Source organism: Notechis scutatus, chromosome 8 (genome assembly GCF_049901735.1).
Source record: "Notechis scutatus isolate UNSWTSFEM ecotype Mainland chromosome 8, rNotScu1.2, whole genome shotgun sequence".
NCBI lineage: Eukaryota > Metazoa > Chordata > Lepidosauria > Squamata > Elapidae > Notechis > Notechis scutatus.
Window position 1 is genome coordinate 5,996,084 of NC_142016.1, and position 12,440 is coordinate 6,008,523.

At 39.2% G+C, this 12,440-nt stretch overlaps 2 protein-coding genes across 3 annotated transcripts in view; both read right to left on the minus strand.

Moving 5' to 3' along the window:
* Nucleotides 1-12,440, minus strand: part of CSMD2 (CUB and Sushi multiple domains 2) — a 642,692-nt gene that overhangs the window by 378,036 nt on the left and 252,216 nt on the right. The window lies entirely within an intron of this gene.
* Nucleotides 10,233-11,693, minus strand: LOC148129876 (uncharacterized). Its single transcript, XM_087970378.1, has 2 exons — nucleotides 11,565-11,693; nucleotides 10,233-10,832 (listed from the first exon to the last, which is right to left on the minus strand). Exons 1-2 carry the CDS (start codon nucleotides 11,691-11,693, stop codon nucleotides 10,233-10,235), a joined length of 729 nt encoding a protein of 242 aa, XP_087826504.1.

Below are 12,440 nucleotides of genomic sequence, written 5' to 3' on the forward strand. Positions count from 1 at the left end.
AGCCATTTCCCACCTCCAATCCTGACATGTCTCTCTACAAGTGTCCTACTGGTTGAAAATCTATTGTGGATTACTGTGTGTACAGTTCCATTGCTACCTGAACAAATGCAGATCTTTTTAAAGGACATCCCTTCTTCACAGGTAAAACCCGTGAGTGGGGAATGTATTTTGGTCACCCGCAGAGTCTTTCTTTGCTGGAGGTAGGAGAAAAAGAAAGGGTAGAAGTCTATAAAACAAGGCTGGAGAGAAGGAGAGTTTATCCTCCTCCTCAGCAATCTCATATTACAATGAAACCTCTAAAACGATAAGAATGAGTTGCTCTGCAGAGTGAGATGGATAACATATTAAACAAATAAATGAGAAAGTCTAAGTAAGTAAAATAAAATAAATTTTACTTCAGAGAATTGCTATTTTGACAGAATTTTCATTAGGATTACTTTTCTCTGTGGTGCTAAATCAGAATTAATAGTTTTCTATTTCTCTCTACAAGATGGAAAATAAACTGCAGTTTCTACCAGTATTATATACTTCTAGTAGTGGTCATGATTTTATCTTTCATATCTATAGATAATTTTTTTTCTTAGAACTCTCTTGTGCTGTGTAATATTTTGAGTCAAGAAAACCACATTTAATTTTGTAATTTTCTGTTTAAAAATAGTCATTATTTAGCCAACTCTGCACTTCAGTTTGTTCTTTCATTTTTAAAGTTAAAAGGGTTATTACACTGCATCATATTTCCACACCCTTTGTTAAAAATGTTTGATTTTGTGCTGACAAGTGTTGGTGAAAGTTATATTTAAAAAGAGGAAGCTGAACCAGAGTATGATTATCAAGATGACTTTGGGGAGAGGAGATTTGAGACTTTCATTTTTCTAGCTTATAGACAAGCTATTGTGCTAGAACAGGGGTCCCCAAACTGACGTGGCAACATTAAGATTCGTGTGAAGTCCACAATTAAAGTTGCCAAGTCTCAGAATACTAGCTTAAGCATACTTTTCACACACCTCTTTTGATCTTGTGAAATTATTACCCTGTTTTGATCTTTATCATGTGCTTCAAGTCTTGTACTCTTGATCTAGACATCACAATCTGTTTTTTTTTTTAGTGTAAGGTACTCATACTATATTTGACATGGACTGGGAAGCTTTTCTAATCAGAATAATCATGAGATACATCATGATATATAGTGGATCCCAAAAGATTTTGACAGTCTATTTTTGAACATGCCTTTAGGCTACAGATCACTCAGTTCTTGCAATCTCGCCTGCTGGGATCAACAATAGTGTTTGTGAACATCTGTTGTAATCTCCCATGTTTCTTGTCTGGCAGCAAATATTTCTAAAGTATGGATATATTCTTACCACAATTCTACATATGTTACCCAACAATGGCTGTCATGGCTCTCTAGGGAGGAGAATTAGACATACGTACATACATATGCAAACATATAAATCCTGATAGAAAAAGACCAAATCACTCAAGACTGAAGTCAAGTAAATAAAAGACCAACATTTTCCCCCAATAAACTGAAAATTCACAGTGATGCCCGTTATATATCTTTAGGTAAAGTGAGTGTTGGTGAGCATAACAAACAATATCAGGCTCTTCCACAAGCAGAAGCCAAGAAAACAAAGATGTCTCACTGGATCTGTACAATTCTCTTCAGCAGACCTTTAGGATCAAAATGTTTTGAAGTTGTTCTAACTTGTAATGGTATGTGGAAATGACCTTGGGAGATGGGAAGAGAGGCTGTCTGGAGAATGATCAATTGAGAAAGAGCATAGTCCACAGATGCACAAGAGGATAAAAAAGTAACTCAATTCTCTAAGAACAGAGGGGAAAAAAATCACAAACACCCCTCAGATTTGTATTTTCAGACTTGCAGAATTGATGTCAGGACAGGAAACACGATCAGAAAAACAAACTCTGTTTTATTGTAACGCTAATATAACATAATCAGTTTATTCAAACTAGTGAACAGGTTATTTCCATGTCAAATGTTATTTTAAAGGAGAAATAATATCTTTTTCATGGAATAAATTCATAACACAGGGGTGCCTGGGGGGACAATGCATGACACAATCTAGTGAGTGAAATCACTCAAGGACAAAGGTTGTTCCCAATTTCCAGATACTTGTTAAATTTCAGAAGGCTAGCAAGCAGGAAAATACAAAGCTTTCAAAAGGGTGAAATAAATAGCATCCGTAGACAGGGTCCAACTATTTTCTAACAAGATGATTTAAAGGTATTGTTCCATTTCATGTGTGGAAACAAGATGGTGACTAGGATAAGGTGTTCCTTTAATGTCACTTCATCTGATATAAAGCTTGGCCATCAACACATGTGTAATTATTTTTAATTTGCCATATATCCTATTCCCAATTCTTCTGGCATTGTCCTGTTCTTCTTTCTCATTCATACAAAGGAAGTTATTTCAGTGAAGAAAAAAAAGATACTTGTCCTGGTCTAATTAGGCAAAGGTAAAAGTTTCCCCTCGCACATATGTCCTAGTCATTTCTGGCTCCAGGGGGCAGTACTCATATCCGTTACAAAGCCGAAGAGCTAGCGCTCTCCAAAGTCATCTCCATGGTCATGTGGCCAGCATGATTAAATGCTGAAGGCACACAGAACGCTGTTACCTTCCCACCAAAGTGGTCCCTATTTTTCTACTTGCATTTTTACATGCTTTTGAACTGCTAGGTTGGCAGAAGCTGGGACAAGTAATGGGAACTCACTCCGTTATGTGGTGCTAGGGATTCAAACCGCCAAACTGCCAACCTTTCTGATCGACAAGCTCAGCGTCTTAGCGACTGAGCCACCATGTCCCTTTTAGGTCTAATTAGGGAACCTAAATAGCCATTTTTTTCCCTTCCTTTACTTGAGATGACCATTTGTTTTGTTTTTTTAAAAATATAAATAATTAAATGAAGAAACACTGGATTCTAAAGAAACCCTGAACTTACTCAGTTGATTACAGAGATGACACTGATTTCTGAGAAGTCAAGACTCCCTTTTACCTGTATCAATTATCCGTAGTATGTCTCTGTTGATGTTGCACTTGCTATCTTTCATAGGGTTTTCTCTTGAGGATAAGGGAAAGAGAGTCTGTAGTGGAAGGACATATTATAAAGTAAGAGTGCAGAAGTTTCCCCAGAAAACAAGCTGAATTTGCCCAAAAAGTAAACATAATTATACATAGTATATTATGTTTACTCTCAAGTCTTGCACCAAATCATTATAATTTTGCCTCACATTAGACATTTTTTTAGGGAGGGGCACCTAAGATCTGTGTGATTGACCATCTAAATAAAAATAAGCTGGTTTATGAGAAGAAAGCTGTCACTTCTAAGAAGATGTGAGCTTAGAAACTCTTATTTCAAAACACTCGGGGCTGGTAGTAATATAACTGAGAGCTGGAATCAATCTATAATGAAGCATGTATGTGCCAGCAGCAAATTTACAGTTCATAACAACAACAAAAAACTCTTACTGCTAGCAGGTATATTAAGAAAAGGTCAGACAAGTTGGGCACAGCTGCAAATGAAAGGATCAATAATGGGCCTCTGAAAATTGGGTTGGACAATTGATGGCCTCTCTCCATACCTTTGGCCTGAACACACCATGAAATGGAATGGGCTGTTCTCTCTGCCCTTTCTTCCTCTCTCCCTCCCCTTCCAAGCAATTAGTCTGACATTGTTCATTCCAATTTAGCAGCATTCCTAGTTTTGATTGGCTATCAAGCCAAGCATTCTCCCTTCCACTCATGAGTTGGTCACTGTCCTGTATGTCTATTTCATCCTCAGCTAACTATGTTCTCAGATAGTCAGTAGCTTCCTTTGTTCCCTTCCACAATGTCCCATAAAGGCAATAGAGTAAAGTTTTCCCCACCTTTTCTACCTCTATTCCATCGCTACATCTGTCTGTTGACATCCTTGCCTCCCTACCCATTTCTTGTTTAGGCTCATTGGACAAAGTGCCAAAAATTCATTGAATGCTACTCTTTTGCTTTCGGGAATCTGTATCATCCATTCTTGATTGCCAGAAGAGTCTTATGGATCTACAATGGAATGAAGGAATTGCTTGGATTATTGTAGCATCAAAACAACAATGATACACTCATGGGAGAGGGAAAGAAAAATGAAGGATATACAGTAGAGTCAAAGATGCGAAAGTGGAAAGGGAGGTTCTAAAGACTGTCTGTCTTATTCTTATGTCTGTCTTGCATCTGTCTTGTGTGTGTGTAAACATCTGGGAAAGCAAAGGAAAAGCATAGAGACCAGTAAGGAGAGAACAATCCCTAAAAGGGGGCAATGAAAAGTTGAACTGTTTTTTCCTATTTTTTTACCATTTTTACTGTTTCTCCTCTATCTTTGGGTATGTTTTCTGCTCCATGCAGAATAAGCTATCTCTAAAATGCTGGCTCAACTCTGTCCAAACCAGAAATAGACAGACAGATCCATTCCTAGCAGCACCAAACAGTATGAATTAAATTGTCCTTTTTTAATCTGTTGTTTATCAGTCTTTCCAAGATACACACTGTTTCACGATCTCAGTCTTTTGGGAATCTCATCTTAGGTTTTATGTGTTGTCACTTGAGAATATTCAAGAATGAAGTCTCATGATATCTTCAGGATTTCCTGAATTAATTTTATTTAATTTAGGGGTTCTGTGGATACCATTTATGGATTTCAAGGATGAGATGACATCCATGGATATCACATTTGCAAGCTTTAGTTAACTTCTTATTTTCATACTGTTTCCCCCTTAACTGATTTTCCCCATAATACTTTCTTAGCTCCATATGGGGAAGGTTATAAAGGCATTATGATTATTTTTTAATCAAGAAAGGCAAACTAGATGATAAAAAGATTTTAAAACTACTAGATAAGTTGCTTAATATTCTGAAGGATTCAAGCGCTAAATATTTATGAAAAACATCCTCCTAATTTGCAAGTTGTATGAAACACATGAATGTATGTAATACATAAAAACTGATAATGCTTTATTCAATGAAACAAAGCAGAAGAGGTCAGTGGTGTAATTTGCTGTAATTTGCTGCAAATTCTTTCTTTGTTCCTAATTTTGGGGTGTGGGGGTTGACTTTGAGGAGAAAGGGAGAAAAGATAGATGAGCCATGGCTCAATCACAAGTATGAAAGGTACTCTCCAATCATATAAAAATGAGAATAAAGAAGTTATACTAAGAATCTAATCAAGAGGAAAGCATAACATTGACCTGAACAATGAAATTGGATTTTGGGGTTTAGACTAAAACATGGGTTTAAGGGACTTCAAGTGGATTCCATACAGTTGTACCAGTGACCTAGCAATGAGTGAACATAAAACAGTTTGTCTTTAATTTCTGCAATAGGGTGTTTTCTAGTGTAGAATTTAGCAATCATTTTACAATAGCCGGGATTTTGAAAATACTTTGTTAAACTTTAAGAGGAGCTTTCAGCAATCTCAATATTTCAATATACCCGATTCTAAGGATGCTTACAGTTTCCCCCATTGAAACAACCAAGCTCAGAGAGCACAAAAGACCTCACAATTCAACCCTGAGCTACAAATATTCTCTTCCATTAATATAGACTTTTAGATGCATATTATTTCCTCTTAATCCAAATGGTTTCTCTTTCTTTTCCTATGATGTATTGCAAATCTGATTACTGGAAAAGATAATTCTACTGTGTTCTGTTTCTCTGTTTCTGCTCTCTGTTAGATTCCCTCCAACAGAATTATGATTTCTTCACTGCAGCCTGAATTTCCATCCTCACTGTGACATTGATTTCTTTGGAAATATAACAAGTTTGTGCAGGTTCATTCAATTTCCAGTGGGCAATAATAAAAGAGTTTGTTTTATAAATCAATTGATGATTTAATGATATAATACAATTATATTTGATATTTAACTAATGAGAAAAAAATAAATCCCCACTCCTTTATTAGCTTTGGAGCCTGTGCTTCTGCACGCTTTTCTCTTCTCCCCATCCCTCCTTGCAACTGGGCTCTTGCTAAGAAAGAAAGTAAACAAACAAGACAAAAATTTGGGAGAAGGCTGCTGTAATGATAGAAGAAAAAATATGTTTGTGCATTTGGGTATTTTTGCTTTGTTTCTTGAAGGGAGGAACCACTGTAGTATCTAATGTTACTAAAACTGGTTTTGAAAAAAGACAACAAACGGACAAAAAAGACAACAACAAAAAGACAACAAACCAGAAATTTATTTATTATTTTATATTTCACCATAGAAGGGGGAAGGTATGTTGGATATGCCTGGTACTTTATCAAAATAATAAAGGCAGCAGCGAACATATCCAACACACCTTCCTCCTCTTATTTGCCCCCACAACAACAACCCTATCAGGTGAGTTGGGCTGAAAGAACTAGCTCAAATTCACCCAGCTGGCTTTCATGGCTAATTCATGACTTGAATTCATGGTCTCTTCTTTCTAACCTGATGCCTTAACTACTAGACCAAACTGGCTCTAGAAATAATGTTAACTATTTTTTTTCATCTTTCTATCTATTGTCTAAGGACTGCAGTGGCTTAGGTAGATAGGATGTGGGGCTAGCAATCAGCAGCCTCACGTTCAAGACCTGATTGCTGTCGCGTAATGGGGTGAGCTCCTATCACTCGCTCCAGCTTCTGCCAACCCAGCAGCTCAAAAGTGGGTGATCTTGATAGGTACCACTTTGGTAGGCATGAAAGGATCCCCCAACTGGAGTTCCCCCCTAATTGGGACATGAAAGGATCCCCCAAATGGGAATTATCCAGGCAACAGTCATGTCATCAGCTAATCCTTTCAACCCAGAAGCACTGCAGTGCTCCCAACACAAATGTACTAGTAGTACCCATTGCCTAGCTGAAACAGGCAACTCTCTCTGAAAATACAGTCCCTTTCAGATTTACAATTCTATATTGATGATAGATTTCTATGCTCTACTCTCTGTCAAAAGACTGATGATGTTTGGGTCAGGATTGAATGTTGTCTTTGGAAAATTATTTGCCCTCTTTATGAATGCTAATATTTTTCTGATAGCTTTTTTTTTAATATATTAAAGCAATAAGACACACTGCATATTGTCAGAGGCACTATCTCTGAATTGTTGAACTGCATTCAGCAGCTACAGTATTTGGGAGACCCCTACTTAAAAACAAACAAGCAAATATAAATTTAGCTAGAAGTGGGAAGGAAGTAGTTAGCATGTTGTGTCACATGGGAAGAATCATAAGTAGACTTTCCAGAGTATAAGAATACAAGAATGTAGAAAGGGTAAAATAAAAAATGCTAGGAATCTAGACCAGGTTGTCTCCAACCTTAGCAACTGGCTGAGGAACTCTGGGAATTGAAGTCTATAAGTCTTAAAGTTGCCAAGGTTGGGGACCCCTGGTCTAGACTGAACTCCATATTATCTATATTCAAATGAAGATTTGTTCAAGATCCAGGATAAAAAGGGAAGTTCCTTACTCCAGTTTATAAATTGAGATATATCCTAGGCAATAGAGGGACTCAGAATGAAGAAATGTCAACTTTCTATTACCTGAAATCACTGTCAGAACCATTGAATGTATCTCTAACAATTTTACATAGCATCTAGAGTTGCACTAGATCCAAAGCCTAGAAAAACTTTCTGCCTTAATGCTTCTGGAAAATTAGGCCAGGCTTAGGAGCCGTGTGCAAAATAGAGCATTCCACTGTACTTTTCTACCAGCTACTTTAGGCTTTCCGGATATGATGAATCATTTCAAATTATTATTGAACTATTTCAGGATAGGAGCCTCCAGCCTAGGAATTGTGTTGGAATGTGCTGGATATAGAGAAAAAGAAGAATATTTTGGGACCAGAGCAGTAAATTTTGTATAACCCTAGTCTTAAATAATTTCCAACACACTGATTGTAATGAGAATTGTCCAATTCCCACCCCCCAAAAAAAATCCTATGGTGACAATCTAAAGGCACCCCAATCAAAATTTGGCCATCATGGTAATTCAGGACCAACCTCTGACTTCACTGGGGACTGCAATAGGAGGGCTGCTAAAATCCAAACAATGGAAGCAAAAATATATAGAAGACTTTGAATTTGGCTGTCATCTAAATAGGGTTTTTATTTTTTTGCAAACTAAGATTGATAGTTAGAACAATTAATCAGTGGAAGGACTTGACTCTAGACATTGTGAATGCTCCAACTCTGGATGATTTTAAGAAGAGTTTGGACAAGCATTTGTCTGAAATGGTATAGGGTTTGCTGCCTGAGCAGGGGGTTGGACTAGACTAGAAGACCTCCAAGATCCCTTCCAACTCTGTTATTCTGTTAAATGCCTACTTTGCCTTCATATTGCCACCTGCATAAATACTAGCAGGAATTGGATTTAACTCAAAAGAAGGAATGTTACTTGAAGGGCAGCTGTTAAATATCCTGCCAAGCTTCAAACTTTGGTTTGTTTTTGTTCTGATGGGGAAGAAAGGGTTGGTATGCAAACTATTCTGCTTTTCCTTTGCTTTTAACCTGTTCTTATTTTCAATAAAATGTACACAGATGTACAGAAAAGACCTGACAATGGTCAGGGATTAACGTTCTTTGAGGTCTCTGCCAGATCATAATTCTTTTCTGGAAAAGAACACATTGTATAAATAGTACAGCCATGGCTGTGAGAGAAGAAATAGACTATTTCAGAGAAATAGTCACCAGCTTTAGCATTTAATTGTGTTCTTTTATTTAAAAGATACAGAATGTGTATAGAATGTGAATCTCCTTCTTCAAAGTAATACAATTATATTTGATATTTAAATACAGAATTAGAATATACTGCATATTATGACAATTTCTGGGAATGGGATGTAGGTGAAAGAGATTCCCCAGATCTCAGATTATAAACAATTTAACAAAGGTTCTCATACAAGGTCTGATTCAAACAAGGTCATTTAAAGAGACTAGGAGCATTGACCATGACATTGGTTCAACATCAAGCTTGCTCTTCAAATTTTTTGAGGACATTCACATGTTCTACTAACCCATTTAAAGGATATACTTACATTTGACCATGTATGTCAATTCTAACCATACATGGTATATCTAACCATGACCAAGCAAACCATGGGTTATCATAATATGCAAAGCCAGTCAAAATACTGAATTATCACATACACCCAGTCAAAGGACTGTGAAATACTTAGGACAGGAAGACCATTTTTTAAAGTAGGGCTGTGCATGTTATAAGCAGCAAATGTAGAAGCTTCATCATAATAAGTACAGTGGAATAGGCATAAATCCACTCTTTATAAGAAAAGATCTTGACTATGATAAAAGTGTCCCAATGCAAACTGAAGACAAATGGCTTTTTTCGGTTTACAAAAATGTGATTCACCATAACACAGGGTCTAGTCACACCAGAATGTTTGTTTGTTTGTTTGTTTGTTTGTTATTTAATTTATTAATTAATTAATTTATATTGCCACCTATTCGCCCATGGAGATTCAAGGCAGCTTACAGAATATAAACCTCATTTAAAACAATAAAACTAATACAAAGTATCAAATAAATTAATATAATAAAATAAAATCACCCCTGCCCCCCCACCCCGGTGACAGCCAATCACACAAGAAATTTAATGAGGTCCATCCCGCTCTGGGTTCTCCAGGCCCGCTGTCCGAACCAGGTCTTCCAGAGTATTAGAGTGGGGGGCCATTCTAATTTCTGCGGAATGATATTCCGGACAGAGGGAGCCACCATGGAGAAGGCCCTTCTTCTGGGTCCCACCAGGTGTATCTCCCTCGGGGATGGGACCAGCAGCATTCCCTGCCTCCCCGCTCTGGTGGGTCAGGTAGATATGACTGGCAAGAGACGGTCCGTTAGGTCAGGGTCCCCAACCGCCGGTCCGCGGACCGGTACAGCGGGCAGCGGAACAAGCCTTACCGGGCCGCTGGTTGCTGGGCGCCGCCATCTTTTTTGGTAAAAAAGCAATTTTTCGTCAAAAAGATGGCGGCGCTAGCGTTGGTGAGCTTTTCCGGTAGAAAGCCATTTCTACCCGAAAAGCTCACCAAGCGCTGGCGCCTCATTTTTGACGAAAATCACTTCCGTGACCACCGGAAGTGATTTTCGCAAAAAGATGGCGGCGCCCAGCTGACGCCGGAACCGGACGCGGCGCCAGCTGACGCCGGAACCGGGCCGCGGCGTCAAAAGGTTGGGGATCCCTGCGTTAGGTAACCTAGTCCCAAGCCATGAAGGGCTTTAAAAGTGACAACCAGCACCCTGAACTGCCACCTGGAAACAAGTCGGCAGCCAATGCAGCTCCCGCAGAAGAGGTGAAACATATGCACACAAGGATCTCCACAAAATAATGCGGGCCACTGCATTTTGCACCAACTGTAGCTTCTGGATGCTCTTCAAGGGCAGTCCCATGTAGAGCACGTTGCAATAGTCAAGCCATAAAGTGACTAGGGCATGAGTGCCTGTGAATAGGGATTGTTGGTCTAGGAAAGGATGTAACTGGTGCACAACCCGCAGTTGCGCAAAGGCCCTCCTGGCCATGACTGCCACCTGTTCTTTGAGCAGGAGTTGTGAGTCCAGGAGAACCCCCAGATTATGCACAGGATCTGTTTGGGGTAGTGCCACCCCATCCAAGACCAAAGGTGGAAATTTTCCATGAGCCAACAAACCACAAACCCAGAGCCACTTGATCTTGCCATGGTTTAGTTTCAACATGTTGCCCCCCATCCAGCCCCTAATAGCCTCCAGGCACTGCGAGAGGGAGGACACAGCATCACTTAACTCACCATGGGCCGAGTTATATAGATAAGCATCAACAGCATATTGGTGATACCTCAATCCCTGGTAATGGATGATCTCACCCAGCGGCTTCATATAAATGCTGAACAGGAGCGGAGAGAGTACCGAGCCCTATGGCACCCTGCAAAGCAGTGGGCGAGGGCTGGATCTCTCCCCTCCTATCAACACTGACTGCGAGTGGCCGCTGAGGAAGGAAGTGAACCAAGTTAGCACAAAGGCCTCCCACTCCCATCCCCCGAAGCTGTTCCAGGAGAACACCATGGTTGATGGCATTGAAAGCCACCAAGAGGTCAAGTAGAGCAAGGAGGGATGCATTACCCCCATCAGGCTCCCACCAGAGATCATCCAAAAGTGCAACCAATGCCATTTCCATCCCAAATCCAGACCTGAATCCTGACTGGTAGGGGTCGAGATAATCTGTTTCATCCAGAAACCTCTGGAGCTGCTGCACAACCATCTTCTCAACAACCTTCCCCCAAAAGGGAAGATTGGAGACAGGTTGGAAATTATCCAACCGGGTGGAGTCCAGTGATGACTTCTTAAGAAGAGACAGACCACAGCCTCCTTAAAGTGCTGGGGCACTACTCCGTCTTGTAGGGAAGCATTCATCACCACCAGAGTCCACTCGCCTGTCACCTTCTGGGAAGCTTTCACAAGCCAGGAAGGACATGGGTCTAAAACACAGGTGCTTGTGCACATACTCCATAGGATCCTGTCCTCTTCCTCTAGAGCAACAGGGTCAAACTATTTCCAGATAACAGGGCAAAAACCTGCCTCAGGGGCTTCCACCAGATCAGCAACCTTGCCGACATCTAACTGGGAACAAAGTCGAGAGATTTTGTCTTCCAGAAAATCTGCAATTTCCTCAGCGTGCCCCTTCAGGTGGATCTCCTCCTTCCCCATGTTACATGAATACTAATAGTAATCCTGTTTTTGCAACTTGGTTGATCATCAAAGATTCAAGGCATTCGTTCTCCAAAAAATTTAAGCAAAATGTATGTTCTACTCCCTTTCATGTGCTAGTGTTTATTTGTGCCATTAAGTAGTACTCAATTGTCTTAATTGTTCTATATTTATTTCCTTTATTAACAGTAGTATATCTTGAACATGTTTGACAACCAATATAGAAAAAGCATCATGATGGTCCTATGCATTGTTAAGATATAAGCATTAAGTCATGAAGTGCTAACATGATTTGCCTTTTAAAGAGAGATAAATAAAATATTCACAATATTTTCATCTCCATCAGAGACAAGAGCAATATAATATCTGTTGAGAACATGCAGTGACAGCCACCAACATGAAAAGGACTGAAACATTTTCTGTAGTGTGCACAAATATGGCACAGTTAATGATTAACACACATTTCTTAGAATTCTTATTTATGCCATGCAAATTCTTTAGTCAGTATAAAGTATTCCCACCACATTTCTTTTTATTATCAGAAGGAGGCAGTATTGTCAGATTTACCAGGTGTGATGAAGTCAAGCGAGGGTTAAGAGGGAGAAGGAGATGAGGCAAATGTGAAGGTATTTCACAGGTAGCAAGATAGTTTAATAGCAAGAATGGACATCTTTACTAACTTAAGTTAGTGCTTAATCCTATAACGCATGGAGAAACTTAACCATTGTTCCCACTGAGAAATCCAGA

Coding starts and splice junctions, on each gene's coding strand:
- LOC148129876 (XM_087970378.1), bottom strand. CDS start 11,693: ATGGGGAAGGAGGAGATCCACCTGAAGGGGCACGCTGAGGAAATTGCA. Junction 10,833..11,564: donor ATCTGGTGGAAGCCCCTGAG/GCAGGTTTTTGC, acceptor ATCCATTACCAG/GGATTGAGGTATCACCAATA.